Source organism: Emys orbicularis, unplaced genomic scaffold (assembly GCF_028017835.1).
Source record: "Emys orbicularis isolate rEmyOrb1 unplaced genomic scaffold, rEmyOrb1.hap1 scaffold_92, whole genome shotgun sequence".
In the NCBI taxonomy this organism is placed as follows: domain Eukaryota; kingdom Metazoa; phylum Chordata; order Testudines; family Emydidae; genus Emys; species Emys orbicularis.
In genome coordinates, this window is record NW_027045200.1 from 18,730 (window position 1) to 46,015 (window position 27,286).

Here is a 27,286-nt window from a genome sequence, read left to right on the forward strand (position 1 = left end):
GAAGTGGAAAGGGAAATTGAAATCCTGTTTGCTAAGGGGCGGAGGAAAGGGAATCGGGAACAGGGACACAGGCAAGGCTCTGCGGCGTCAGAGCTGGGAAGGGAACACTGGGGAACAGACTCTATCGGCATATAGAGATAAGCCCAACTGGTGTGAAGGGCTTTGGAATATGCTTGCTTGGACACTAACCCCAATAAACATTGCATTGTCTGTGCTTCATACTTCTGGTCTTTTGCTGCTTGCTGTCTGCGTGACAAGAACCAGGGAAGTGGGAGGGTGAAGGGACAGCCCTCTAACAGGGGCCTCTACGTGCTCCTGTAATCCTGCTAGCAACATGGTCCTGATCTTGCTTGGAATGTTGCTCTTGCACCCTGGTCTCCTTTTAACTCGTTCTTCTCGTTGCAGGTTGTGGCATCAATGCTGGCCCATCACAAACTGGCACTCAAAAGTGGACTCTCACATATTTGTGCTCCATAATACACCTTAGCTGGAGATGCCATCTCAGAGGGTTGCGATGCTGCTGCCATCCCTGGTGGAACGTTCTCGCTAGGACTGTGCTCTGCTGTGGGGGAATTTTTGATCCTTGATGCTGGAATAGGGAAGCGTTGGTACCAAAATGTTGCCTTTCTCTCCCTTTCCTCCCCCAATGCATCTGTTAAACTTTTGTTTCCACTTACAGTCACTGAGATATCATCGCACCCCTCCCATCCTCCTGGCTGTAGAGAGAGGAAGCTGCACTCAGCTAGTGGAGGGTGTGTTAAAAAAGAAGCAAAAATCCCCCTCTTTCACACATCGGTAAGAAAATAGTGCGCTGTTCCTTGCAGTCAGTTCTTCACACTGGCGAGGCTGCTGGGACAATGCAACAGGAGGTAAAAGGCCCTAAAAGGGAGCCAGCAACGATGCACCTGAATGTGCTGGAGGAGTTGGAATCACCACAGCAGCAGAGCACACCCTGCTGCCCCATGGGGGCTGTAGTGCTGCAGCTGTTCTGAATGGGGGCTGTATTTTGCTTTTGAGTCCCTCCGTGTAATCCTGTTAACTCCAATTTAGCCTGTAATCTGATCTCAGTTCCCCGGTGTGTTGGTGTCACCCTAGTTTGGCATAAGAATGGCCATAGTGGGTCAGACTAAAGGTCCATCTAGCCCAGTATCCTGTCTTCTGATAGTGGCCAATGCCAGATGCCCCAGAGGGAATGAACAGAACAGGAAATCATCAGCTGATCTATTCCGTTGCCCATTCCCAGCTTCTAGCAAACAGAGGCTAGGGACGCCATCCCTACCCATCCTGGCTAATAGCCATTGATGGACCTGTCCTCCATGAATTTATCTAGTTCTTTTTTGAACCCTGTTATAAGTCTTGGCCTTCACAACTTCCTCTGACAGAGTTCCACAGGTTGACTGGGCATTGTGTGAAGAAATACTTCCTTTTGTTTGTTTTAAACCTGCTGTTAATTTAATGTTGTGACCCCTAGTTCTTATGTCATGAGGAGTAAATAACACTTCCTTATTTACTTTCTCCATACCAGTCATGCTTTTATAGACCTCTACCCTAACCCCCCTTGGTCATCTCTTTTCCAAGCTGAAAAGTCCCAGTCTTCTTATTCTCTCCTCATATGGAAGCCATTCCATGCCCATAATCAGATTGGAACAGCAGGGTCCCTAGCACTGTAACCCCAGAGGCCACTTGCACGGTGATGTGCTTTGCTGAATGGGCCTGGCTTTTAAACAACATACAAACCAGACTTTTTATTTTAAATCTCCCTAGCGATAACTGCAACTGGAGAGAGAGAGAGACTGGCCCCAAAGTGGGGGGCTGGGGGGAATGTGGCTCTGTCACTTTAAAGGAGGGGAACACTTACTGGAGGGGTGGGGAGTGCTATGGTGGGGTTCACTTGCCCTCTTTATGCTTCAGAAATTTTGGGGGGTGCCTGTGAAGGTCTACATAAGCTGTACACAGGGGGGCTAGGTCCTTCCAGTCAGGGTCCAATGAGGGGGGAAACAACACAGAGTGACACCAGATAAGGCTCAGTCCCTGGCTGCAGGGGGCTGCTAATAGAAGTGCCCACTGTGGCTGAGGTGCATGGGGCAGGAGCAATGAGCCACAAGTGAAGTACAGTGAGGTTCCTGATTGGTCTGCAATGTACTGGCCTTGATTGCCCATTATGTAACACCCACCCCAACCCGGCCCCTGCTGCGGGGCAGGGAAAACCCCCGCCACTGGCTGGACTTGCTGCCCTAGGGAGAGTCAAATTGCCAAGCTCGGAGTCCAGGTGTGATTTCATTAGGGCATGAGACATAAATGCTGCAAAGCAAGCAGCTGGCAAAGAGCCTTGAAAAAGGCTGTGCATGAGAAGATGTTTAGTACTTTTTTGCGAGCCAAGTACCCTCTATGCTAACTAGCCTAACTCCATCTATTATTGGGAGTGGACTACATCTACCCTGATTGAATTGGCCCTGTCAACACTGGTTCTCCCCTTGCGAAGTAACTCCCTGCTCTCCATGTGTCAGTATATAATGCCTGCATCTGTAACTTTCCCTCTATGCATCTGAAGAAGTGAGGTTTTTACCCAGGAAAGCTTATGCCCAAATAAATCTGTTAGTCTTTAAGGTGCCACCAGACTCCTTGTTGTTTTTTTAGCCTAACTCCATAAGCTTGCAAGCATGCACCATGAGGCTAAACTCAGTGTATTCAATACTTTTTTTGCTAATCTACAGGATCTTTTGTTAGTTTATAAGCAACATGTTAGACATAAGACTCCACCAGTTGGTAGCTTCCTAATTTTACTTTAAGGTTAATTTAAAAAAAAAAAAAAAAAAAGTACTTCCAAAAGTGACCAGTGTTCCTAACCTTTTCAAAGAGAGCAATTAAACTGAGGAAAGTATCTGCCAGAACTGGAGGCAGCACTTCCACTCAGGCCTCAACGATGTGCATAGGTGGAGCTTGAATAGTACTGGACTAAGGATTGACACAAGTGACCCAGACCCCTACTGCCTGCCCTGCTCTGGTGCTTAGAGTGAGGGGGCATAGCTTCCAGATGACCCATAAATGCAAACGAATGCACCTTGGAAAACATAGGCCTTGCTACACACAGTGTGTGTGTGTGTAAAACAGCTGCTCTGGGATTAATCAACACTGAATTTTATTTGCTATCTTGTCTTCTCCCCTCCCCTCATTAGTGCCAGCACTTGTGTTTTGGATATTTCTGTTATTCCATGGTAGAGGAAGGCAGACCTGGTGATTGTGTGAATCTAGCTCAATGTTTAAGCACATTAACAAGAAGAAAATACCAAGTACTTAGAAAAGGGGCAGATTCTCCATCTTGTGGATGCTTTAGCAACACCAGGCAGGGGGGCTCAAAACAGCAGTATCTGTAAACACTCAACTCCCCTCCCTCTGCATTAAGTTTCAATAGAATTTACATTAAGGCAAGAGTCTGACTTTCAGAGCAGCACATGGACCATAATGTTAAATAACCAAAGCACAGTGTAGAAGGAAAGCAGAGAGATGCTGCGACAGCCTGAAACTGAGCAGGGGAATCTGTCTTCTCCACCACCCTCTGCAAATGCTGCAGGGTTAGCAATAAGGTGCTTAAAAAGGAGCTGAACAGTGAAACGTTCCTGCCACCCCTCTTTGCCCCTCCGCCAGGTGCTGCCACACCCCAGCTTGAAGGGGTTTCCCTTATATACAGGGTTTAAAGTTTGGTTCAGTAGCTCTCAGCACCCCTGCTCCCCACCACTAATCTGTCAGTCTCCACAGATTGTCAAATCCCTGAATTACAGCAGATCAGGTACATTCAGTTTCACGTAAGGCAGAAACAATGGTGCAAACCCCATCCTCCCCCATGGTACCCACAGACTGTCCATTCGACCTGGCTCAAGACAGCTGTGAACCCAGTTTGCAGCATTGTGTCGCAGAACAGCAAGTGCCATGGGGGGGAAGCAAAGAGTGGAGCAGGCCAGGCACCCCCCTCGACCCCAGCCTCCTCCTCCTTCATGGGCATCACTTGATACAGTCCATCACATGGATCTGCAGTGTATCCATGTCCGGAGCTTGGTACTGGCACTTGGGACAGCAGAAATCCGGCTGCTCCTGGTGGATACTTCGCCTGCGCCCTGCAGCTGGCAGGGGTTGGAAAGGTACTGGGGCCATGTTGTAAACTAGGGGGAGAGAGAAAGTTACTGTCCCGAAGATCGGCACCTTCCCACGCAAGTGCCCACTCCTCTGATGCCCCCTACAGGCCTGGGCCATGAGCATTCCCCACCTGGGGAGAGTTTCAAGACTCACCTGGCTGGGGTACAGGTGGGCGCCCCTCCGAATGGCGGTTCCTCATCTCCTCCATCAGAGTCCTTTTCAAAACAGCAAGAGGTTAGAAGTGGGGGGGTCAAAGCAGAACTTCAGCATCCCTTTCCTCCCCCCCTGAGCATTAGAGTGGGGCTCAAACCCCCATGGGACGCATGGCTGGGGCTGGTCACCAGCATCTCACGCTGGCTCTCCACAGGAGCCCCAGGGGACAAAGCAGCTGTCTGCAGATTCATCTAGCAAGACAGAAAGCTGCACTGAGCTCTGACCCACTCACAGGGCCCACAGGCAGGTGTTTGGGGAGTGGACACTGACAAAGAGAACACTCACCAGGTGGCTCCATTAGCGTCTGCTATCAGCTTGTCGTAGTCCCGCCGTAGCTGCTCAAACTGCTCCTTCAGATCCTCGCGCTGCTCGTGCAGCTTCTCCCGGGCCTCACGCTCCGCTAGGAAATCCGCCTTGTAGATATCAGCCTGCAGGGGAGGCACCAGTGACCCTGCCCTTCAGCAACCGAGCGCACACGCACGGTTCCCCCACCCCCCACCCCCCTGCACCCACCTGGGCCTTCAGCACAGGGATGGTCTCCAGCACAGCCTTGTGCTGCTCCATGTCCTCCTTCAGCTTGTCAATCAGCTCCTGCTTGGCCACCAGCGCCTCCTCAGCCTGCTGCAGCTGCTGCTGCAGCTCCTCCAGGTGCAGCTCCATGCCCTGGAGTGGGGGAGAGGCTCACAGAATGCTGAGCAGCAGGGCACCGGGGGCAGGGCTGGCCCCAGCCATGGAAGCCAGACAAGCAGCCCCCCTCCCCCCAAACCAGCTCTACACCCACCTGGCTCTTCTTCTCGCTCTCTAGGCCGGATTTCACGTGCCCATCGTAATCCTGAAAGAGCTGGTGATAGGCTGCCTGCAGCTGGGCCAGCTTCCTCCTGAGGGATAATTGTGAGGTTAGAGGCAGCTCCCCACCCGCTTGGCTCCCATACCACCCCAACTCTCCCTCCCACTCATCTCCGTGGCACATTCCCCCTGCCCCCCAGACAAACAGACGCTCCTCTGCTCCATGGCCCCCGTTCCCAATGCCCACTCACTTCTCCTCTGTGGCGCCCTGTCTCTCCACCCGCAGCGCCGTCTCCAGGTTCTGGGCCTGCATGCGCAGCTGGTCCGTCTGCACGCTGTGCTGCTTGTGCAGCGCCTCGGCCTCCCGCTCCAGCTTGCAGCACCGCTCGGCAGCAGCCTGTGCTCTGGCGCACCGGGCAGGGGAGAGATGCCAACGTTAGCAGGGGTTTCAGTCCCACGTGTCCCCTAGATGCCCAAGGCCTGCATCCGACTTCCAGCCTCCCAGGACAGATCAGTGGCTGCAGCCAAACTAACCTGCCGCCAGCCCCAGATCAGGGGGGAAATTCACGGGTGCACACACTCACTTCTCCTCCAGATCCCGCTTCTCCAGCATACAGGTCTCCAGCCGGCTCTGGCTCTCCTGCAACTCCCCCAGCAGTGAGGTCACCTGGGCTTTCACCGAGGCCCTGTCCTCAGTCAGCTGCTGCAGGGAGGGAAGGGACCCCACCTTAGCCCAGGCCACACCACCTGGGGGACCTAGATCCAGAGAGGGTGAGGCTGCCGCAGGCTGGGATGGAGCCCCCACCCGCTCCCTTTCCCACTTCCCTGACTCCTTGGAGGAGGGGCTGGTGTCAGATGTGTTTGCACATGTGGGTGGGTGACGAAGCGGGAATATCCTGAAAATGTTGGTGACTGATATGCATGGCAGTGACTTACTGGACTAGAGATCGCTGTCCAATGGGGGCAGAAGGGTTAAAAAGCTGCTCCTGGGTCTGAGCAGGGAACATGAGGTGGGGGGAGCGTCACATCTAGGGGTTGCTGGGGGACTGGCTGCAACTGACCCATGTCAATGGGAGCCCAAGGACTGAACAATTAACACCTAACAGCAGCAAACTCCAGCAGGCAGAGCCTAGGGACTCAGGAGGTTCTGCAGGAAAGACAATGGGTCTGGGTTAATAGCAGGTCTCACCATTGGCTTCTCTGTGGTGACCGAAGGGCGTCCAAAGCTGCACCCAAGTGACTAAACCCAGCTCTGTTTGGAGAACGCCCGGCTGCTGGGCGTAACTGGCTGGGGTGTATGGGTCCCTGCAGAGTGTAAAAGTCTCTCCCAGGAGTCTGTCTCGGAGGGCCGGAGCCTGGGGGCTCTGTCTCTGACGCAATAAAGCTGCATGGCCTCCCCTGATGGAAGAGGGGGACCCCTTGGGGGCAGGGGGCATGCTTACGGGGTTCCTCCGAGGGGCTGTTTAAAGGCTGGGGCCTAGCACCCATCCTGTGGGGCCATGACTTGGGCTGTATTTACCTCCAGCTGTTTCCTCAGGGCCTGAAGCTGCTGCTCGGCCAGCTGCTCAGTCTCCTGTGCCCTGGCTCCCAGCTTGGCCATCTCCTCCCGCACCAATGCCAGCTGCTGCTTCAGCCCCATGCTCCTGCCAGGGAACCCGCACAGTGAGGTGATGGATCAGCACCGAGGGCCCTGCCACCTACCCCCCACGCTGAGTGTCCCGCATTCCCCTCCCATCCACCATCAACCCCCCCACCCCGAGTGACCCCAGCCTCCTGCACAAAACCTGACCCACTCCATCCCCCAAGCGCTGAGAGTACCCTGCATCCCACCTCCCCTCACGCCCACACACAGCATAGCCCCCTGCATCAGCCCCTAACACACACGCAGGCACCAGCGCCGTCCCCAGTGGCACAAGTCCGAGCCAGGAAGCAACTTACTCCTCCTCCGTCTCCTTCAGCCTCCTCTGCAGCAGCTCGGCTGCGTCCCGCCTGCTGAAAGGACATGCGGGGCGGTGAGGGGTACCTGGCAGATCCGAGCCCAAGGGGACTGGTGCTCAGCCCCTGGGGAGCTCTCTGCTCCCCTCAATCACAGCCCCCCTGCCACACATTAATCAGTCATTCCTGCCACGAAGGACGTGGCCCATGGTGTCCACAAAGGAGGATTCCTGTTGTTCCCTCTTCAGAACCTTTCCCCTGCAATGGGGAAGGGACGCCCAGCCTGGGGGCAAGGAGGGCCAGGCACCGGCGGGGGTCTCCCAGCCTCACTGTATCACCCCATCCAGCACAAGAGCTGCTCTTACCCGCTGTCCCCGCCGCCCTGCAGGGCCTCCAGCTCCACCGGCCTCTCCAGCTGGACCCCATTCTCCTGTGAACGACACTGGCACTACTGAGCCACAGCTACCACCAGAACCAGCCCAACTCCCCCTGCCCCCCGGGAAACGGTCCCAGGCTGAGCAGGGCCAGCCTGACACCAGCAGGAGCCCAGGTCTCCCTGCCCGGCACAGGGCACCCCAAGAATGGGGTCCCATTCCCCGTCCCAGGAACAGGGCTCACCCCATTTCTCCCAGCACCTCTATGGCTGGGGCCCTCAAACATCCCTATGACCCCCCCAGAACCCTTGATTCTGTTAGGACGTGGGATTTTTCTGATGCCTCGCTGTGCCTCCGTTTCCCCGCCCCATACTTTTCATTGCTACCCAGTTGGGGGGGGGGGGGGGGTGTCAAGTTTGCTCGGGGGCTGCGCAGGACGGAGTGGTAGGAATGGTTCAGTAAGGAACCCGCTGAAAGCGACCCAGATCAATGCAGCGCCTGAGAACACGGAAACCCCCCATGGCCGGAACACTGACACCTAACATCCCACTACCCAGAGGAAGGATGTCCCCCCAGCTCGCCCCCCTCAGCAGGGAATCTGAGCAGAGAGCAGCGGGAGAACACTTCTTAAACTGTTTTCAGTTAAGTCTGCAGCTTTTGGGGGACGTGGTTCAGACCTGGGTCTGTGTTTGCAGCAGGCTAGCATGTCTGGCTCAACAAGACAGGATACTGAAGTCCCAAGCTGCCAGGGAAAATGGGCTCAGAGGTAGTCTCAGCAAATCAGGTGGCAGTCCCAAGGGGGTTTCTGTCATCTGTATCCATGTTGGGCAATGATGTTCTTAAGGCCTCATTTTAAAGCAGGGGTGGGCACTGGGGGTTCCTTTGGGAACAGCTGGTCTGATAATTCTGGGAGCATCCAGTGGATCAGGGGCTGGGCACTCAGGGGGATGCTGGGTCATTGCTAGCCTGCATGTGCTGAGGAGAGGCCTGGTGCTGCCCGTGGCCGAAGCCAGCAGGGAGCTGAACCCTGGCTGGTCCAGACAAGGCTCCCTCGCGTTAAGGGCAGGTGGGAGCGAGGTGCCCTGGGTCCCTGGGGAGAGATGGGGGCATTACGGGTAACATTCATATCCCCCTCCCCAACCAGTCCCTTACCTTGACCCTCACACCAGCCTCTCCTGGGGGCTGCACCTGCTGCTGGATCTGGGCCTGCAGGGCCCGGTTGGCCTCCTGGAGCTGCTCCAGCTGCTCCTTCAGCAGCTGCAGGGTCTCCGGGCCAGGGGCCTGGGGGAACAGGGAGAGTGAGGGACAGACATCACAGGCTGCTCCCCCCACGCCCCACAAGCCAGCGCTCCCACCCCGCCCCCTGCTGCGAGAGGCCAGGGCTGGAGTAGCCAGGAGCTCCTCCCAGGCCAGAGGGCCCCCGATGGGCCTTTTTCCTTCTACTCTCTCACTAGCACAGCTGTGGATGAGGCAAAGAAGGGACTTTTGGGGGTGGGGTATTCTGTTCCTCAGGGAATTGGGAGCTGGGTTAGGGGAGATTCTCTCCCCCCCCCCCCAGGTGTGTCTCACCATCATGGGCTCAGCCAACTCCTGGGTCAGGGTCATAGTGTCCGCCTCCTCTGGCTCAGGGATCTCCTTCTCCAGGGCGCTCAGCTGGGAAATTGCAAATGAGTCAGTCATCTGAGAAGAGGCCGCTGTCCTGACCTACCTCCCGACGCCCCATGGCCCTGCTGCAGAAAGGAACTGGGCCGGGGAACCACAGAGAGCTCAGTGCCCAGGTGAGACCACCTCATGGGCTTGGTGTTGGGGGGAGGTGGCACCGCATGCCCCTGCAACCCCCCTTTCCCCTTGTTGTGGGGGGGTAGGAAGCTCTCCGGATACCTGCTGCCTTCCCTTGAGCTGCTCCACCTCCCAGAGGGCCTGCTCCAGTTGACACTTCATCTCGGTCCGCTCAGCGTTCAGCTTCTCCACCACATCCCGGGCCTCCCGGAAACGGAGCATCAGGAAGTCCTTCTCCTTGCGCTGTGCGGCCTTGAAGCGCAGGAACTCCTGGTAGCGCTGCCGCAGCATCTGGTTACTCTGCCGAATGGCCTCTGCCCCAGGGACAGCGAGAGTGTTAGCCTGGTGCTGGCTGAGTTCCTACCCTCCCTCTGTGAGGGGCACACCTCTTACCGGCTCTCCACCCCCATCCGTCTCTCTGGGACCAAGGGGGAAGTTTGGTAATGTGTATGATGCCCGTGTGTGCCTCAGTTTCCCTCTGCGCTTCGCATTGCTGTGCATGGCCTGAATAGGTCACTCAAGGACTGCCTGACACCCACCCACGGCAGCGGAGGATGCAGAAAGACAACGGGAGCCCCGATGGGCAGGACATGCCAGGTCACATCTAGCAACAACCCAGTAGGAGGAGGTTTTCTCCCACCCCTAAGCCCATTTAAGCAATTTAAGCCCATTGCTTCTTGTCCTGTCCTCAGAGGTCCAGGAGAACAAGTTTTCTCTCTCTTATTCTCTATCCCCATTTTAATGATTCCTAACATCCTGTTTGCTTTTTTGACCGCCGCTGCACACTGCGTGGACGTCTTCAGAGAACTATCCACGATGACTCCAAGATCTTTTTCCTGATTAGTTGTAGCTAAATTAGCCCCCATCATATTGTATGTATAGTTGGGGTTATTTTTTCCAATGTGCATTACTTTACATTTATCCACATTAAATTTCATTTGCCATTTTGTTGCCCAATCACTTAGTTTTGTGAGATCTTTTTGAAGTTCTTCACAGTCTGCTTTGGTCTTAACTATCTTGAGCAGTTTAGTATCATCTGCAAACTTTGCCACCTCACTGTTTACCCCTTTCTCCAGATCATTTATAATAAGTTGAATAGGACTGGTCCTAGGACTGACCCTTGGGGAACACCACTAGTTACCCCTCTCCATTCTGAACATTTACCAATTTATTCCTACCCTTTGTTCCCTGTCTTTTAACCAGTTCTCAATCCATGAAAGGATCTTCCCTCTTATCCCATGACAACTTAATTTACCTAAGAGCCTTTGGTGAGGGACCTTGTCAAAGGATTTCTGGAAATCTAAGTACACTATGTCCACTGGATCCCCTTTGTCCACGTTTGTTGACCCCTTCAAAGAACTCTAATAGATTAGTAAGACATGATTTCCCTTTACAGAAACCATGTTGACTTTTGCCCAACAATTTATGTTCTTCTATGTGTCTGACAATTTTATTCTTTACAATTGTTTCAACTAATTTGCCTGGTACTGATGTTAGACTTACCGGTCTGTAATTGCCTTGAAGGCCACGGGCCTGCCCCTGTAAACTGTGGGGATGCTTGGGGCCCAGCCCATGGAAGGGGTGACTTCCAAGGGACTAGTTACAGGCTAGGTCACAGACCAGACCCTGTGGATCCATAACATTGTCACCCACCCCCACAGGCAGCAGGGACTAGCCACATTGCAGCGCACCCCAGCCCTTAACTCCCCCCCATGGGGAACAGGGACTAGCCGCAGAGCAGTGCCCCAGCCCTCAACTCCCCCCCATGGGGAACAGGGACTAGCCACAGCACAGCGCCCCAGCCCTCAACCCCCCCCCCCATGGGGAACAGGGACTAGCCACAGCACAGCGCCCCAGCCCTCAACCCCCCCACATGGGGAACAGGGACTAGCCGCAGCGCAGCGCCCCAGCCCTCAACCCCCACCCCCATGGGGAACAGGGACTAGCCGCAGCGCCCCAGCCCTCAACCCCCACCCCCATGGGGAACAGGGACTAGCCACAGCGCAGGGACCCAGCCCTCAACCCCCCGCCACAGGGAGCAGGGACTAGCCGCAGCGCACCCCAGCCCTCAACCCCCCACCATGGGGAGCAGGGATTAGCCACAGCGCACCCCAGCCCTCAACCCCCTCCCCCATGGGGAACAGGAACTAGCCACAGCGCACCCCACCCCTCAACCCCCCCCATGGGGAACAGGAACTAGCCGCAGCACAGCGCCCCAGCCCTCAACCCCCCCACATGGGGAACAGGGACTAGCCACAGCGCACCCCAGCCCTCAACCCCCCCCCATGGGGAACAGGGACTAGCCACAGCGCAGGGACCCAGCCCTCAACCCCCCGCCACAGGGAGCAGGGACTAGCCGCAGCGCACCCCAGCCCTCAACCCCCCCCCCCCATGGGGAGCAGGGATTAGCCGCAGCGCACCCCAGCCCTCAACCCCCCCCATGGGGAGCAGGGATTAGCCACAGCGCAGCGCCCCAGCCCTCAACCCCCCCCCCCCCATGGGGAACAGGGACTAGCCGCAACGCAGGGACCCAGCCCTCAACCCCCCCCCCCATGGGGAACAGGGACTAGCCGCAGCGCACCCCAGCCCTCAACCCCCCCCCATGGGGAACAGGGACTAGCCACAGCGCACCCCAGCCCTCAACCCCCCCCATGGGGAGCAGGGATTAGCCACAGCGCAGCGCCCCAGCCCTCAACCCCCCCCCCATGGGGAACAGGGACTAGCCGCAACGCAGGGACCCAGCCCTCAACCCCCCCCCCCATGGGGAACAGGGACTAGCCGCAGCGCACCCCAGCCCTCAACCCCCCCCCATGGGGAACAGGGACTAGCCACAGCGCACCCCAGCCCTCAACCCCCCCCATGGGGAGCAGGGATTAGCCACAGCGCAGCGCCCCAGCCCTCAACCCCCCCCCCCATGGGGAACAGGGACTAGCCGCAACGCAGGGACCCAGCCCTCAACCCCCCCCCCATGGGGAACAGGGACTAGCCGCAGCGCACCCCAGCCCTCAACCCCCCCCCATGGGGAACAGGGACTAGCCACAGCGCACCCCAGCCCTCAACCCCCCCCATGGGGAGCAGGGATTAGCCACAGCGCAGCGCCCCAGCCCTCAACCCCCCCCCCCCCCCCATGGGGAACAGGGACTAGCCGCAACGCAGGGACCCAGCCCTCAACCCCCCCCATGGGGAGCAGGGATTAGCCACAGCGCAGCGCCCCAGCCCTCAACCCCCCCCCCCCCCCATGGGGAACAGGGACTAGCCGCAGCGCAGCGCCCCGGCCCCCCGTCGGGAGATGAGGCCTCCAGGGGGCCCGGCTCTTCCCCACCTTTCAGGTCCTGGTTCTCGGCCACGAAGCGCTGCAGGGCCTCGTGCCCGCCCAGGTCGGAGGGCAGCTGCCAGGCCGCCACCTTGCCCAGGGACGAGTCCTCGCCCAGGGCTCCGCAGTCGCCGCCTGAGCCCCCGCTTGGCTGCACCATCTCGCAGCTCCGGCGCGGCCGGGTCCCGTTCATCCGGCCTGGCAGGTCCCGGCCTGCGGAGAGAGACGGGGGGGGGGGGTGCCAGCCAGATGGGCCCGGACACCTGGGTCCCCTAACCGGCGGGAGGAGCTCGGACACCTGGGTCCCTCGGCCGGGGGGGGGGGGCGGGGGAGGCTTGGATGACTGGGTCCCTCGGCCAGAAGTCCTAGTACCTGCGTCTCGCCCCGCCCGGCTCCCACTTCCCCCTTCTCGCTTCCGGGAGCGCGACTCCCCACGGAAGTGCCCCCAAAGGACCCGGAAGCGGAAGGGACGCTCGGCGGCAGGGCCAGACCCCGTTGGGAACCGGTCCGGCGCGGGACCGCTTCCGCCTCGCTAGGTGTCATGGCGGGGCCAGGGCGAGGCCGCCGATTGGCTGGGCGGGCAGGGGGCGGGGCCGGGATGGGGAGCCGGGCGGGCAGGGGGCGGGGCCGGGATGGGGAGCCGGGCGGGCAGGGGGCGGGGCCAGGATGGGGAGCCGGGCGAGCAGGGGGCGGGGCCGGGATGGGGAGCCGGGCGAGCAGGGGGCGGGGCCGGGATGGGGAGCCGGGCGAGCGTTGGGCCGGCGGCAGAGCGGGAGCGAGACCCGGGGAGTGGTAGGAAGCGCGCGGGGCGGCGCCGGGGGATTAGGAGGCTGGGAGCTGGGGGGCAGGGAACAGGGGGAGTGGGGGGCATGTGGGAGCTGGGGGGTAGGGAACAGGGGGAGTGGGGGGCATGTGGGAGCTGGGGGGCATGTGGGAGCTGGGGGGCATGTGGGAGCTGGGGGGCAGGGAACAGGGGGAGTGGGGGGCATGTGGGAGCTGGGGGGCAGGGAACAGGGGGAGTGGGGGGCATGTGGGAGCTGGGGGGCAGGGAACAGGGGGAGTGGGGGGCATGTGGGAGCTGGGGGGTAGGGAACGGGGAGTGGGGGGCATGTGGGAGCTGGGGGGCAGGGAACAGGGGGAGTGGGGGCATGTGGGAGCTGGGGGGCAGGGAACAGGGAGGTGGGGGGCATGTGGGAGCTGGGGGGCAGGGAATGGGGGAGTGGGGGGCATGTGAGAGCTGGGGAGCAGGGAACAGGGGGAGTGGGGGGCATGTGGGAGCTGGGGGGCAGGGAACAGGGGGAGTGGGGGGCATGTGGGAGCTGGGGGGTAGGGAACGGGGAGTGGGGGGCATGTGGGAGCTGGGGGGCAGGGAACAGGGGGAGTGGGGGCATGTGGGAGCTGGGGGGCAGGGAACAGGGAGGTGGGGGGCATGTGGGAGCTGGGGGGCAGGGAATGGGGGAGTGGGGGGCATGTGAGAGCTGGGGAGCAGGGAACGGGGAGTGGGGGGCATGTGGGAGCTGGGGGGCAGGGAACAGGGGGAGTGGGGGCATGTGGGAGCTGGGGGGCAGGGAACAGGGAGGTGGGGGGCATGTGGGAGCTGGGGGGCAGGGAATGGGGGAGTGGGGGGCATGTGGGAACTGGGGGGCAGGGAACAGGGAGGTGGCATGTGGGAGCTGGGGGGCAGGGAACAGGGGGAGTGGGGGGCATGTGGGAGCTGGGCGCAGGGAACAGGGGGAGTGGGGGGCATGTGGGAGCTGGGGGGCAGGGAACGGGGGAGTGGGGGGCATGTGGGAGCTGGGGGGCAGGGAACAGGGAGGTAGGGGGCATGTGGGAGCTGGGGGGCAGGGAACAGGGAGGTGGCGTGTGGGAGCTGGGGACAGGGAACAGGGGGAGTGGGGGGCATGTGGGAACTGGGGGGCAGGGAACAGGGAGGTGGCATGTGGGAGCTGGGGGGCAGGGAACAGGGGGAGTGGGGGGCATGTGGGAATGGGGACACTGGGGGTGGGGGCCTCTGGGGAGATCAGGTGCATGGAGTAGTGGGAGGGGACCAGGAGTTAGAGGGCACTGGGGGGTAGGAATGGGGGGAGCAGGGGGGCACTGGGAGGGCAGGAGGGTGCTGGGGGGGTGAGGAGCAAGTGGGTGTGGTTAGCTGGGGGAGCTGGAGCTAGGTGTCACTGGGGAGCAGGACTGCACAGGGTTCTGGTGTCTGGGGCTGTACTTGAGGCGCAGGACCCAGCAGTGAACCTTCCCCCTGCGCCTATCCCGGTATTTCTCTTCACACCCCCACCTGGCCTCATTTCCCCTCTGCCATGGGGCTCCTCTGCCCTGCAGCTCAGTATCTGCCCATCCTGTTGGACAAGCAGAGACCTGTTGCCCTGCTCCCCCAGGTGCTGGCTGGGGGAGCCACAAACTGGGCCAGCCCTCCCAGGGGCGGGGAGTCCAGCTCACACAAACTGGCCTGGTCTCTCTCTTGCTCTTAGGGAGCAGCAATTCAAGCACCATGACTCTTCAGCGGGAGCTGAGCCGCTCGCAGGTGTGCGGGATGATGCGTGAGGAGCTGTGCCAGGGCAAGGACTTCCTCCAGTCCGACACCCACATCTTCATCATCATGGGGGCCTCGGTGAGTACCCACAGCCCAGCCTGGAGCCATCCAGGCAGGTGCCCCATGCTGGCGCCTTCTCCTGGGGCGCCTGGCCCATGCAGCGCCTCCAGCCTTAACCCAAGTCACCTGTGCCGGAGTCTGCATACAGTCAGTGCTCCCTGTAGGTCTCTCTGGAGCACTGAGTGAGGGGATGGATCTGGGCAGATGGACCCAGATCCCCCTCAAAGGGCTCTGTGTTTCCGTGGGCTGGGACCCTGAAATCCCTCTGGCCCATGGCTCTGGGGGCTGTGGCAAGATTGATCTTCCCCTGGAGAGACAGCAGCCCTGAAGCACCACACGGCTGCAGGATTGTCCCCGGTCTCCAGCCTCCCTTGGGGCTACTCGGGTACTGCCGCACGGGGCTCGAAGGAGAGGGCAGGGATTGTACCAGCTGAGATAATTAGTGCTGATGGCTGCAGCCAGGCTGCCCGGCACCGGGCACCGAGTGACTCAACTTCCTGCAACGCGTTGTGTAACACAGGCAGCGATTACAGCTCAGTGTGGAACCTGGCTCCAGCAGCAGCAGCTTGGGGGGAGGGAGGTGCGGGGGGGGAGCTAATCCCTGTAGGCACAGATCGGGTTTAGCTGTGTGCCCTGCCATGGGGAAACCCGAGGCCTGGGTGCACTGCTGGTGCTGGCTGTGGCTTGGCCAAACCTCCCTTGTCTTGATCCTGTGAGCAGTAGCAGGATTTCAGCAAGCAAATGTGTGTGACTGAGATCATCCCAGTGCCCTCAAATTCACCCACCACCCCAAATTTGCCCTGACGCTCCCAGATGCCCCCAAAACGGCACCACCCCACAATCATCCTTTAGGCCCCTGAAACCACCCCAGCCTCCCCACACTCACCCCAATGCCCCCCCCCCCCCCCCAATTCGCTGAAACTGCCCCAGTTCCCTCTCCAGGGCCTTCAGTTTAACCATTTTCTACCTCGCTTTCTGGTTCCCTCTGCTCTCAGAGAGGCCGTGATGGTGACACTCACGCTGTGGGATCCGTGGTGTTAGCACAAGGGGAAGTGCCAGGCACTGCTGAGTCACTGTGCACAGAGGAGAGCGAGGCTGCTCTAGCCCCAGTGCTGGTGGTGGGTGGGCTTTGTCCTCGTACAGCAAGAGGTGTATGGTCACATGGATGTGGCTATCGCTATAAGTCCTGGCACAGATGAGCCCCACGTAGCTCTTACCTCCATGTAGCTAGGTACGGTCAATGCTACACCGCTCATCCTTGCTAGCTTCATGGAAGTAAATCTCCCTTATCTCGTGGCAGCGTGGGACATCTAGTCCAACACGTGTGTGTCCCGGGCCAGAGAATCTCACCCACTTCGGCCCCTGGTTAGCCAGTACCTTGTGTGTGGCTCCAGCATCTTCCAGCAAGGTAGCCCGGCTGGACTGGGAGGCAGCAGAGACGGAGAAGCCATCGCTTCACTCGGGTGCTGGTTCCGATGGCTAATCACCGCCACAGGTGCCCTATTGCTGGACTGAATTTCTCTAGCTCCGGCTTCCCTTTCCCGGGGCTGGGGCTGCCTTTCTCCTCAGCGCTGGAATCAGTCTTCCCTTTGAAATGCTAAACAGATGGAGCCCTTTAGGGCTCTTGCATTTTTCTCCAGCCTTTGAATAATTTTTCTGGCTCCTTTCTCCGCCCTCTGCAATTTTTCCAGTCTTTTTAAAATGTGGCCACCAGAACTGGACGCAATATCCCAAGGCCATGTCCGGTGGTAAAATCCCCTCCCTGCTTCTGCTCACGGCTGCCCTGTTGATACATCCCAGGATCCCCAACGTGGCCCTGGGAGCTCGGGTTGTTCACTAGGCCCTCTAGGTCAGGCCTGCACAACTCGTAAAGCGGCGAGGGCCAAATTACTCCAAAGAAAACAGCTGAGGGCCGAACCCCCCCGGCCCCGCCAACCCCCCCCCCAGCCCCGCCAAACACCCACCCCCCCCCGCGCTGCCAACCCCTCCCCCAGCGCCGCCCCCCCCCGAAACACAACACCTCCCCCAGCGCCACCCTCCCCATGGAAACAACCCCCCAGTGCCGCGGAAACACCCCCCAGCACCTCCCAGACCCCGCAAAACACCCCCGCCCCAGCGCCGCCCGCCCCGCAGAAACAAACCCTCCTTCCCCAGCGCCGCCCCACCAAAACAGCAGTATTGAACATTGGTAATATGTTATAGCGGGCTCCTAAGGTAGTATAATTAAGGTAAAAGAAAAATGTCTTTTTGCTAGAAGTAGCATAAGATCTTCCCCCCACTTTGTAATCAATTGCGCTGTTGAATGAATGATGTGTGAATGAGGAAGGCGTGGAAGGCGTGGAAGGCAGCACCTCCAGCTGCAACCCTTGGAGAGGGGATGGGAGCCACACCAGATCAGTAGACCAGGTCAGCCACAAACTCACCGCTCGCCTCCTCAGCCCCACTCCCCTGCCACCGGCTCACCTGCCCCCCCGCCACTACCCGCCCGCTCGCCTCCTTAGCCCCCCTCCCTCACCCACCGCTTGCCTACTCACCCCCCATGGGCCGCACAGTGAGCCCACACGGGCCGCATGTTGTGCAGGCCTGCTCTAGGTCCTTCTCAGATTCACGGCTTTCCAGAGACTGCTCCCGTGCAGTGGGCTCCTTGTTCCTAGGTGTGTAATGCACACCTCTCTTTGCAGAGATTGGGGCCGGGTCGGACATCACACGCACTCCCCCCGCCCCACCCCGAGTGGTAGCAGGGCCCCTGTTACGCTACGTGCTGCATGGACACAAGTCCCTACGCTGTAGTGGGGAAACTGAGGCATGGAGCGATTCGGTGACTAGTCCAAGGTCGTACAGGGCAATTGAACCCAGGAGCCTGGCTCCCATTCCCCCAGCTTCATGTGTAGTGGGTTAACCCCAAGTTAGTTGAGCCGATGCCCTCTGTAGCCCCTCTCACATCAGGGAATCACGGGCAGGAGCTAGGCGCCCCCATGCTATGAGCTGGGCCAGGGCCAGCTGTGGTGGGGGGCTGCCCCTGCCATCCCTTGGGGTCTCTAGGGGTCAGGCAGGGATGGCCCAAGCTGAATCCCTGGCACGTGCCCCTCCCCAGCAGAGGGAGGGAGGAGAAAGCCGGCTTATCAGTGTTTGTGATAGATAGGAGTTTCCTTGGCTTCCTGTTCATTTCCCCAGGGCTTTGTGTGGGGAAATGGGCCAGGTTCTGGGGGAGCTGAAATCTGGGACACGGAATGAGCAGAAGGTGGTGTCTGGCTCCCGGGCAGGGCAGGTGGCAAACACGAATGTCCTTGCTGTCGTGTGGGGGAGGGGAGCTGTGGATGTGCTGGTTCGGCTGGCCCGGACACCTGGGTCTCACTGGCACATTTTCACCCCTAGCTGACCAGGGCCCTGCTCAGCCATTTCCTGGCCTGGGACTGACATCCCTGCTCTGTGTGTGTTTGTGTGTATGTACACTGACTTGCTCCAAGCTCAGACACCTTCCCTGGGGCACTGCCCCTGGTGAGTCATGCAGGGGAGGAAGGCTGTGACTCACTGCTTTGTTTTGTTCCCATCTCCCTCTCTCTGAACCAGTTTGCATTGAATTGGGCTGGTAGGTGGAGCCAACATGGGATAAGAGCAACACTAGGTCAGGCTGGGAGCCACCCCCCCGCCCCGCCTCCCGGGACAAACTTGCATAACCCTCCGCCAGGCTGGGCCTAGCTGAATAGGAGGCAGCTAAGCCGCTGCAGGTGCTGAATGGGGCAAGTGGGTGGGATGGGGGGCGGTGACCCTTTGCAGCCGGCAGAGAAGCCCTCAGAGCTAGACCCTTGGGGAATTAATCGACCCACCTAGTGTGATCCTCCCTGCTCCGCCCCCCGTGTCTAACTCGCCCCATAGGTCCCACTGTGTCTGCACCCACCTCCCTGCCCCCTGTGTCTGACCCTCCCCAGAGCAGCATCCCAAGGGGACAGCCTGGCTCTACAGAGCCCCCAAACCTCCAGGGTGGGACAGACAGACGGGGATCCATCCCCACACATAACATGTGGTCCCATCTGGGGGATGTCCCTGCCGGCGCAGACAGGGGGCTGATGTTTGCTTGCACTGGCTGCGGCAGACAATGAGCCCATGTTGTCAGCCTGCGTGCACAGACTTCACGGTCAGCCAGAGGTCGAATGGGACGGTCTGTGTGGCTCAGTCCGGGGAGTCGCCCTGTCACCAAGAACCGCCTTTCGTTTGGGTGCTGAGCCTCCGTGACTTAGCAAATCCCTGTTACTTGCAACCCAATCAGCCTGATCTGCCCCTCCCCTTCCCTCTCCCTCCCCCCCCCCCCGAGCAAACAGCACCCGTGCCCAGGATGTGGGGCCTGGCGCAGAGCCCGTGAGTACACCTGCCTGCCTGCTTGCAGCACTGTGGCAGCTTAGTTCAGCTCCTCCCTCCCGCAGAGCCACACCCCACCCTGGGTAAAGGCCCAAAGCTGCAAAGAAAGGACGTGTGAGGGTATGGGTAGACCTGGGGCGGCTGTGTCATGCAGAGAGGGGTGGGGAATTGGATATGAGGCCTTTCCCCTGTAGGGGGCGCTGGCTCTGATCTGGCTCCAGGGCAGGGACTGGCTGGCTCAGGGGGGGCAGGGAATGGGGCACGGGGCCTTTCCCCTCTAGGGGGCACCAGCTCCCATCCAGCCCCAGGGCAAGGAGGTGGGAATGGGGCACAGGGCCTTTCCCTGCCTGTTTGCTGCTATGACATCCCCTTTGTCTGTTCCAGGGCGACTTGGCCAAGAAGAAGATCTACCCGACCATCTGGTAAGTCCCTCTTCCCGCCCACCCCCATCCAGCCGGGGCTGTGTGGTGGTGATCCGGCGCCTCAGTGGTCTGGCGTCGGGTGACCCAACTGAACTCTCTTCCAGGTGGCTCTTCCGGGATGGCCTCCTGCCCGATGACACCTACGTGGTGGGCTACGCCCGCTCCCAGCTCACCGTGGCCGACATCCGCAAGCAGAGCCAGCCCTACTTCAAGGTGTGGCCCCCTCAGCTTGCCCACCTGCACCTCTCCAGAGCAGGGGAGAGCCTGGGGTCCCCAGCCCTGGGGTGTGTGTGTGTCTGGGGTACAGCTCCCCTGAATAGTGGGGGGCAGGGCCTTTATCCCTGGGACTGGGTGGGGTGTGTGGCTGGGTGTCCACCAGTGCCTTAGCTGACTGAGGGGGCCATGTCCCTCAGCTGATGGCAGCCGCGTCCCCTCCCCCCAGGTGGAGCTGGATGAGCAGAAGAAGCTGGAGGAGTTCTTTGCCCGGAACAGCTACGTGTCAGGGACCTATGACGACAGCACCTCCTTCCGGCGGCTGAACGCCCACCTGGACGCACTGCACAACGGGGACAAGGCCAACCGGCTCTTCTACCTGGCACTGCCCCCTAGTGTCTACGAGCACGTCACCCGCAACATCAAGGAATGCTGCATGGGCCACGGGTGAGAGATGGGGGTGGGGCAGGGTCTAAGAGTGAGCGCCCAGGGGATGGGGTCAGAGCACAGGCCTCGGGTGTGTGAGACCCCCATGGGGTGGGGGAGAGTTGTGGGGGCTCCAAGGTTCCTCTCTAGCTGCAGCCATGTTTGACACCATCTGCTCTCCCCTCCCCTCAGGGGCTGGAACCGCATCATCGTGGAGAAGCCATTCGGGAAGGACCTGGAGAGCTCCAACAAACTGTCCAATCACATCGCGTCGCTCTTCCGGGAGGACCAGATCTACCGCATTGACCACTACCTCGGCAAGGAGATGGTGCAGAACCTCATGGTGCTGAGGTGGGGCTGGCTGGGAGATGGGGCAGTGCTGGCGGGGGAGCATGGCTGGGCTCTTTCCCAAGGGAAAAGCTGGGCGGGTGGCGGGGGAGCATTAAGGGCCCCTCGCCGTCTGTCAGGGTGAGACCCCCCCCAAAGCCTGCCAGCATAGTAGCTCCCCCCCTCAGACAGGCTCCGCGTCTCCCTGGCAGGTTCGGGAACCGGATCTTCGGCCCTGTGTGGAACCGGGACAACGTGGCCTGCATCATCCTGACCTTCAAGGAGCCGTTTGGCACAGAGGGGCGGGGCGGCTACTTCGATGAGTTCGGGATCATCCGGTGAGCAGGGCAGGGGGCCCCTGTCCTTGATGTGGGGGCGGCAGGCAGAGCGGTGCTGGCTTGGCTGCTGGAGGGGTGGGCAGAGATGGTACCGGCTGGGGAGAGCGAGGGGATACTCGGGCTGGCTGGCACTGACCCCCTCCTCCTGCTGGGAGGGAGGGATCTAGGGCAGAGGCTCTCAACCTTTCCAGATGACTGTATCCCTTTCAGGAGTATGATTTATCTCACGTACCCCAAGTTTTACCTCATTTAAAAACCTCTTGTTTTCAAAGTCCGACATAAAACTACAAACGTGGCACAGCACAGAATTACTGGGAAATTGCTGATGTTCTCATTGTTACCAAAGAGTGAGAACTGTGTTTTTCTCCAACAATTGGAATATAAATATTGTACTTTAGTTTGTACTGAAGTTGCTAGTGAGTGTTGTGAAACTAGGCAAATATCTAGATGAATTGATGTACCCCCTGGAAGACCTCTGCGTACCCCCAGGGGCACACGTACCCCTGGTTGAGAACCACTGATCCCGAGCAGTGGGGGTGGATGGAGGAGAGGTGGGATCATCCTGGGGGGCTGGATGGGAGCCGTGCTGGGGTGGGGATTACCACGCTGACCCCTCCCCCTGCTGGGAGGGAAGGATCCAGGGCATTGGGGGTGGATGGAGGAGACAGGGGATTGTGCTGGGGGGCCAGACAGGGGTCGTGCTGGGGCAGTGATTCCTGCGCTGACTCCTCTACCCTCCCGGCAGCGATGTGATGCAGAACCACCTGCTGCAGATGCTCTGCCTGGTGGCCATGGAAAAACCGGCTTCCACAGACTCAGACGACGTGCGGGATGAGAAGGTGGGTCGCTGCACAGGGACCAAGCACCCCAGGCCCTGGCCCAGGGGGAATCCCGCTTGGCACTGAGTGCTGGGACCCAGGGCAGGGCCTGTGCCAGGAGGTGTCCTGCCCTCCCCCTCCCCCCCCCCCGCCCCCCTCCATCTGTGCTTAGCTGCTCCTGTCCTACTGGATTGGGTCGAGGTGCCCTCTTGTGGCCCAGAGCCGCCACTGCATGTGTCTGAACCGGACTGGCTACTTACATGATGTGATGGCGCTGACCCTGTGCTCCCCGGTCCTTCCCCTGTCACCCTCCGAGCCCCATTACCCTGGGCTCCTCCCCTTCCCCTGCTGCTCTACAAGCAGCCCAGCGCCCTCCCTGGCCCCGTGGTGATGCTGGGGGCCTAAGCCATCTGTCCCCGCTGCAGGTGAAGGTGCTGAAGTGCATCTCTGAGTTGCAGCTGGGCAATGTGGTGCTGGGCCAGTATGTGGGGAACCCCGATGGGGTGGGCGAGGCCCGGAAGAGCTACCTGGATGACCCCACTGTCCCCACTGGCTCTAACACAGCCACCTTCGCTACCGCTGTGCTGTATGTGGACAACGAGAGATGGGACGGTGAGCGAGCGCCGTGGGGGGGTGACCAGCAGGGGGTGAGCCAGCTCCATGGGGGGGTAAGCGAGTGCCAGGGGGGAAGGGACTGGGGGTGAGCCAGCGCCGTGGGGGGGTGACCGGCGGGGGTTTGAGCGAGTGCACAGGAGGGGGGGATGAGTGAGCACCGTGGGGGGTAAGCGAGTGCCAGGGGGAAAGGGACTGGGGGTGACCAGCAGGGGGTGAGCCAGCGCCATGGGGGAGGTAAGCGAGTGCCAGGGGGAAAGAGACTGGGGGTGAGTGCCGTGGGGGGGTGACCAGCAGGGGGTGAGCCAGCGCCATGGGGGGTAAGCGAGTGCCAGGGGGAAAGGGACTGGGGGTGAGCGCCGTGGGGGGCATGAGTGAGCGAGCGCCGTGGGGGGGGGGTGAGCGAGTGCTTGGGGTGGGGGTCAGTGCCGTGGGAGGGAAGGGGTTGGGAGACGAGTGCCGTGGGGGGTGACTGGTGGAGATGTGAGCGAGCGCTGTGGGGGGCATGAGTGAGCGTCTGGGGGTCAGTGTCATGGGGAGGGAGGGAGGTGAGTAAGCGCCTGGGGGCCAATGCCGTGGGGAGGATGGGACGGGTGGGTGATCCTGGGAAAGAACGGGACAGGATGGGACGGGGTGGTCCCGGGCGGGACAGTCCTGAGTGGGACAGGAAATATCTGATGCCCTCCCTTCTCCCGCGGTGTTGCATGCTGGGGAGTCTCTCTCTCCTACACACCCCGTCCCTGCCCCATGTGTGCTGTCGTGCTATTGGGGTGGGGGGCCCTAGCTCTGTCTCTAACCTGTCCTCCCCAGGCATCCCATTCGTGCTGCGCTGTGGTAAGGCCCTGAATGAGCGCAAGGCCGAGGTGCGGCTGCAGTTCCGGGACGTGCCGGGCGACATCTTCCAGCGGCAGTGCAAGCGCAACGAGCTGGTGATCCGGGTGCAGCCCAACGAGGCCGTCTACACCAAGATGATGACCAAGAAACCTGGCATGTTCTTCGACCCCGAGGAGTCGGAGCTGGACCTGACCTACGGCAACCGCTACAAGGTGCAGGCCCCAGGGCCCCACCACCGCCACCCCCTCACCCCCCCCTTCCCTCCATCCCCCACTGCCCGAGGGGTCAAAGCTGGACCTGACCTACAGCAACCGCTACAAAGTGCTGCCCCCCCACCAGCCCCCTCACTCCCCCTTCCCATCCATCCCCCACCCCCACTGCCCGAGGAGTGAGAGCTGGACTTGACCTATGGTTGCCAAACCAGCCCCCCCCCATCCCAGCCGCCTCTTCCCAACACAACCCCTCCCCTCCCCACACCCCCAGTTCACGTCTCCATCTCCCCAGGATGTGAAGCTGCCGGATGCCTATGAGCGACTCATCCTGGATGTCTTCTGTGGCAACCAGATGCACTTTGTGCGCAGGTGGGTGCTGGGCCTGTCCGGCCTTGATCCCCCATCCCCGAGTCGGCTGGGTGCTGGGCCTGTCCGGCCCTGATCCCCCATCCCTGAGGGCCCCGGGCCGTCTGGGTGCTGGGCTCAATCCCGGCCCTGATCCCTGTCCCCGGGGCAGCCGGGTGCTGGGGCTGGATCCATGCAGAGCGGGGTGGGTGGATGCTGGCACCTGGGGACCGTGGGGGAATGGCTGGGTCTGGGCAGGGAGGGGCAGCTGGGTGCTGGTCTCTGAGGACCATGGGGGAGCGGCTGGGTCTGGGCAGGGAGGGGCGAGTGGGTGCTGGTCCCTGAGGACCATGGGAGAGCAGCTGGGTTGGGGCAGGTGGATGCTGGTACCTGATGACCATGTGGGAGCGGCTGGGTCTGGGCAGGGTGGGGCGGCTGGGTTCTGGTCCCTGAGGACCATGTGGGAGCGGCTGGGTCTGGGCAGGGAGGGGCAGCTGGGTGCTGGTCCCTGAGGACCATGGGGGAGCGGCTGGGTCTGGGCAGGGAGGGGCAGCTGGGTGCTGGTCCCTGAGGACCATGGGGGAGCGGCTGGGTCTGGGCAGGGAGGGGCGAGTGGGTGCTGGTCCCTGAGGACCATGGGAGAGCGGCTGGGTCGGGGCAGGTGGATGCTGGTACCTGACGACCATGGGGGAGCGGCTGGGTCTGGGCAGGGCGGGGGAGCGGCTGGGTCTAGACAGGGTGGGGCGAGTGGGTGCTGGTCCCTGAGGACCATGGGGGAGCGGCTGGGTCTGGGCAGGGCAGGGCAGCTGGGTTCTGGTTCCTGAGGACCATGGGGGAGCGGCTGGGTCTGGGCAGGGTGGGGCGGGTGGGTGCTGGTACCTGACGACCATGTGGGAGCGGCTGGGTCTGGGCAGGGCAGGGCAGCTGGGTGCTAGTCCCTGAGGACCATGGGGGAGCGGCTGGGTCTGGGCAGGGTGGGGCGGCTGGTTGCTGGTACCTGACGACCATGTGGGAGCGGCTGGGTCTGGGCAGAGCGGGCTGGGTGGGTACTGGCCCCCATCCCAGTGTGGGACAAGACCCTCTCTTTAGCATGGGATTGCCTCCTCCCATCCAGCACTCACGGGTCGCGTCCACCTGCTCAGCATGTGACACTGGCTGTCGCCACCCCCCCATGCTGTCCCCTTCCTCCCCTCCCCCCGGTTGCCGTTGCGGGTGGCACAGGCACTGATGCTGCTCCCCTCACCCCCCAGTGACGAGCTGCGTGAAGCCTGGCGCATTTTCACTCCGCTGCTGCACAAGATCGAGTCTGAGAGGATCAAACCAATCCCGTACTGCTACGGCAGGTGAGGCCCCAGGGCACTGCGCTGGGCAGCAGGCACGGTGGGCACTGGGCAGGGGGTGCTGGGGGCTGTGGGGCCAGCAGGAGCCCTAACCCTGGCCGGAGAAGAGGGAGAGATGCTGTGGGGCCTGGCAGGGCATGAGCCTGACTTAGATGGGAGTTAAGCTTCTAGAAAGGCGAGTCTCCGGCTGGAGCTGCGGAGGAAGGAGGTGAATGATTGGGGGGGGGCTGCCCTATCCCACCTCCCGTAAGGACCCTGTGCCCCACACTTGTCGGCAGGGCTGCCTGTGGGCGCTAACCTGGGGGTGTTGCTCTTTCCCAGCCGGGGCCCACCCGCGGCGGACGAGCTGATGAAGAGAGTCGGGTTCCAGTACGAGGGCACCTACCGCTGGGTGAATCCGCACAAGCTCTGAGCCAGGGGCCAGCTGCTGCCTCCCCAGAGCAACCCTGCTTCTCGCCCTGGGGGGTCTGTCTGCTCCGCTCGCTGCTCCCCCCCCTCCAGGGGCACCTGGGGTGGGGACGTGTGGCTGGGGGCCGAGAGGGAAGGGGAGAGTTGGGTATGGGTGGCCAGCAGAGACAGGCAGGGTTGGGGGAGCTGGGTAGGGTGGGGGAGGCTGGCAGAGAAGGCCAGGGAGGGTGGAGCTGGGCACTGGGGATATGTCCTGGACAACCAAATGGGTTGCGATTTCTGTGGCCCCCCCACCCACCTCCAGTGGGCCTAGGTCCTGGTTCACCCAGGTCTCCTGCAGCCCCCACCCAGACACTAACCCCCCACCCATCTCATCTACACCTTCCTCCAATACCCTACAGCTTCCTGGGTCTGGATTCCCTGCCCACTCCAGCCAGGTCCCTACCCTGCATTGGGCCTAGATCCCCTTCTCCACCCACATCCTGGGACCACAACTGGGCCGGGCACGGCCTGTCGTGTTTACAGCCCATCTCGCTCCCCGCCCCTGCCCTAGGCTCTGGCCCCACACTGGGTTGAGGGAGCTTAGAGCCTCTGGCTCCGGTGGGGCCAACTGCCGCCACCTCGCCCTGGACTCTGCTTGCTTTGCTGCTGAGACATTCCAGCCCCGCCAGAGCCCTGGGGCTTTTGTAAATGGCGCCGTTTTGTAAACAGAGATTGTTGGAATCAGCCTTGGCCCCGTGCTCTGTCTGTCCAGCTGCTGCGTCCTGCGCCCCTTGGGGGTCTGACAGCTTGTTACCGGAGCCTGGCCCTGCCACCCAGCTCTGCTGGGTGTCGCCTGGTAACTCGGACGGCCCTAGTGATAGCCGCGCGGGGGGGGGGGGGGGGGGGGATCGGCATGAAAGCAGAGGCCAGTCTCCAACCGTGCCCAGGGCTGCCCCCCACCCCCACAGCCTGTTGGGGAATGTCCTGCTGCCTACCCCCACCACAAAGGCACCGGATGCCCCTGATCCCCACCCCTGGTGGAAATCAAACACAGCCAAGCGGGACCTGTTCTCCCTTTATTTGTGACTGAGCTGCTTTTTTAGAAACCCCCCCCCCCGAGTTCTCTATGTGCCCCCCATCATTCCCACTCCCCCAGCTACATTATATCTGTCTCCGCTTACCCCCGGGGTCTGGGCTACACTACAGCGTTGGGTCGACCCAAGGCCGCTTACGTCAACCTAACTGAAAGTGTCAATACTGAACTTTGGCTCCTGCCAATGTAACCACCCCCCTACACCGACTGTGATCACTGCGGCGGCTTCGTGCCAATGTAAGTTAGCGTAGACGTGGCCCTGGTTAAACAACGTCTGCAGTGGTGGCTACTGTCCAGTTGGGCTGCGGTGGGGGCAGCCTGAGCCTCCAGGTCGCTGCAGAGGACTGCGGGTCCCGCTCCTGTCCCCACCCCACCTCGGAGCCAGCCAGGTGGGAATGGTTTGACCCCCCACTGCTGACCCAGCATG

The 27,286-nt window shown here is 60.9% G+C and overlaps 2 protein-coding genes across 2 annotated transcripts; one reads left to right on the top strand and one right to left on the bottom strand.

The window, feature by feature from the left end:
- Window positions 1–1,323: 1,323 nt before the first annotated feature.
- IKBKG (inhibitor of nuclear factor kappa B kinase regulatory subunit gamma) lies at window positions 1,324–12,724 on the bottom strand. The gene is made up of 14 exons (XM_065423179.1): window positions 12,541–12,724; window positions 9,321–9,532; window positions 9,009–9,092; window positions 8,592–8,720; window positions 7,431–7,495; window positions 7,069–7,122; window positions 6,650–6,773; window positions 5,715–5,833; window positions 5,382–5,534; window positions 5,126–5,222; window positions 4,858–5,007; window positions 4,630–4,772; window positions 4,285–4,346; window positions 1,324–4,157 (listed from the first exon to the last, which is right to left on the bottom strand). Exons 1-14 carry the CDS (start codon window positions 12,722–12,724, stop codon window positions 4,000–4,002), a joined length of 1,734 nt encoding a protein of 577 aa, XP_065279251.1. The 3' UTR covers window positions 1,324–3,999.
- A 557-nt stretch (window positions 12,725–13,281) lies between these two features.
- G6PD (glucose-6-phosphate dehydrogenase) lies at window positions 13,282–25,788 on the top strand. The gene is made up of 13 exons (XM_065423181.1): window positions 13,282–13,323; window positions 15,012–15,151; window positions 19,874–19,911; window positions 20,016–20,124; window positions 20,354–20,571; window positions 20,743–20,901; window positions 21,090–21,215; window positions 21,961–22,054; window positions 22,459–22,645; window positions 23,456–23,691; window positions 23,984–24,060; window positions 25,287–25,379; window positions 25,698–25,788. The coding sequence occupies exons 2-13, from the start codon at window positions 15,032–15,034 to the stop codon at window positions 25,786–25,788; spliced, it is 1,548 nt and encodes a 515-aa protein (XP_065279253.1). The 5' UTR covers window positions 13,282–13,323; window positions 15,012–15,031.
- The last annotated feature ends 1,498 nt before the right edge of the window (window positions 25,789–27,286 follow it).

Excerpts from the sequence above, each read along its gene's own strand:
- G6PD (XM_065423181.1), top strand. The coding sequence starts at position 15,032 with ATGACTCTTCAGCGGGAGCTGAGCCGCTCGCAGGTGTGCGGGATGATG. Across the intron at positions 15,152-19,873 it reads TCATCATCATGGGGGCCTCG|GGCGACTTGGCCAAGAAGAA; the intron begins GTGAGTACCCAC and ends TGTCTGTTCCAG. Across the intron at positions 20,902-21,089 it reads CAGAACCTCATGGTGCTGAG|GTTCGGGAACCGGATCTTCG; the intron begins GTGGGGCTGGCT and ends TCTCCCTGGCAG.
- IKBKG (XM_065423179.1), bottom strand. The coding sequence starts at position 12,724 with ATGAACGGGACCCGGCCGCGCCGGAGCTGCGAGATGGTGCAGCCAAGC. Across the intron at positions 5,834-6,649 it reads CCCTGAGGAAACAGCTGGAG|CAGCTGACTGAGGACAGGGC; the intron begins GTAAATACAGCC and ends CCCTCCCTGCAG. Across the intron at positions 5,223-5,381 it reads CAGGGCGCCACAGAGGAGAA|GAGGAAGCTGGCCCAGCTGC; the intron begins GTGAGTGGGCAT and ends ATTATCCCTCAG.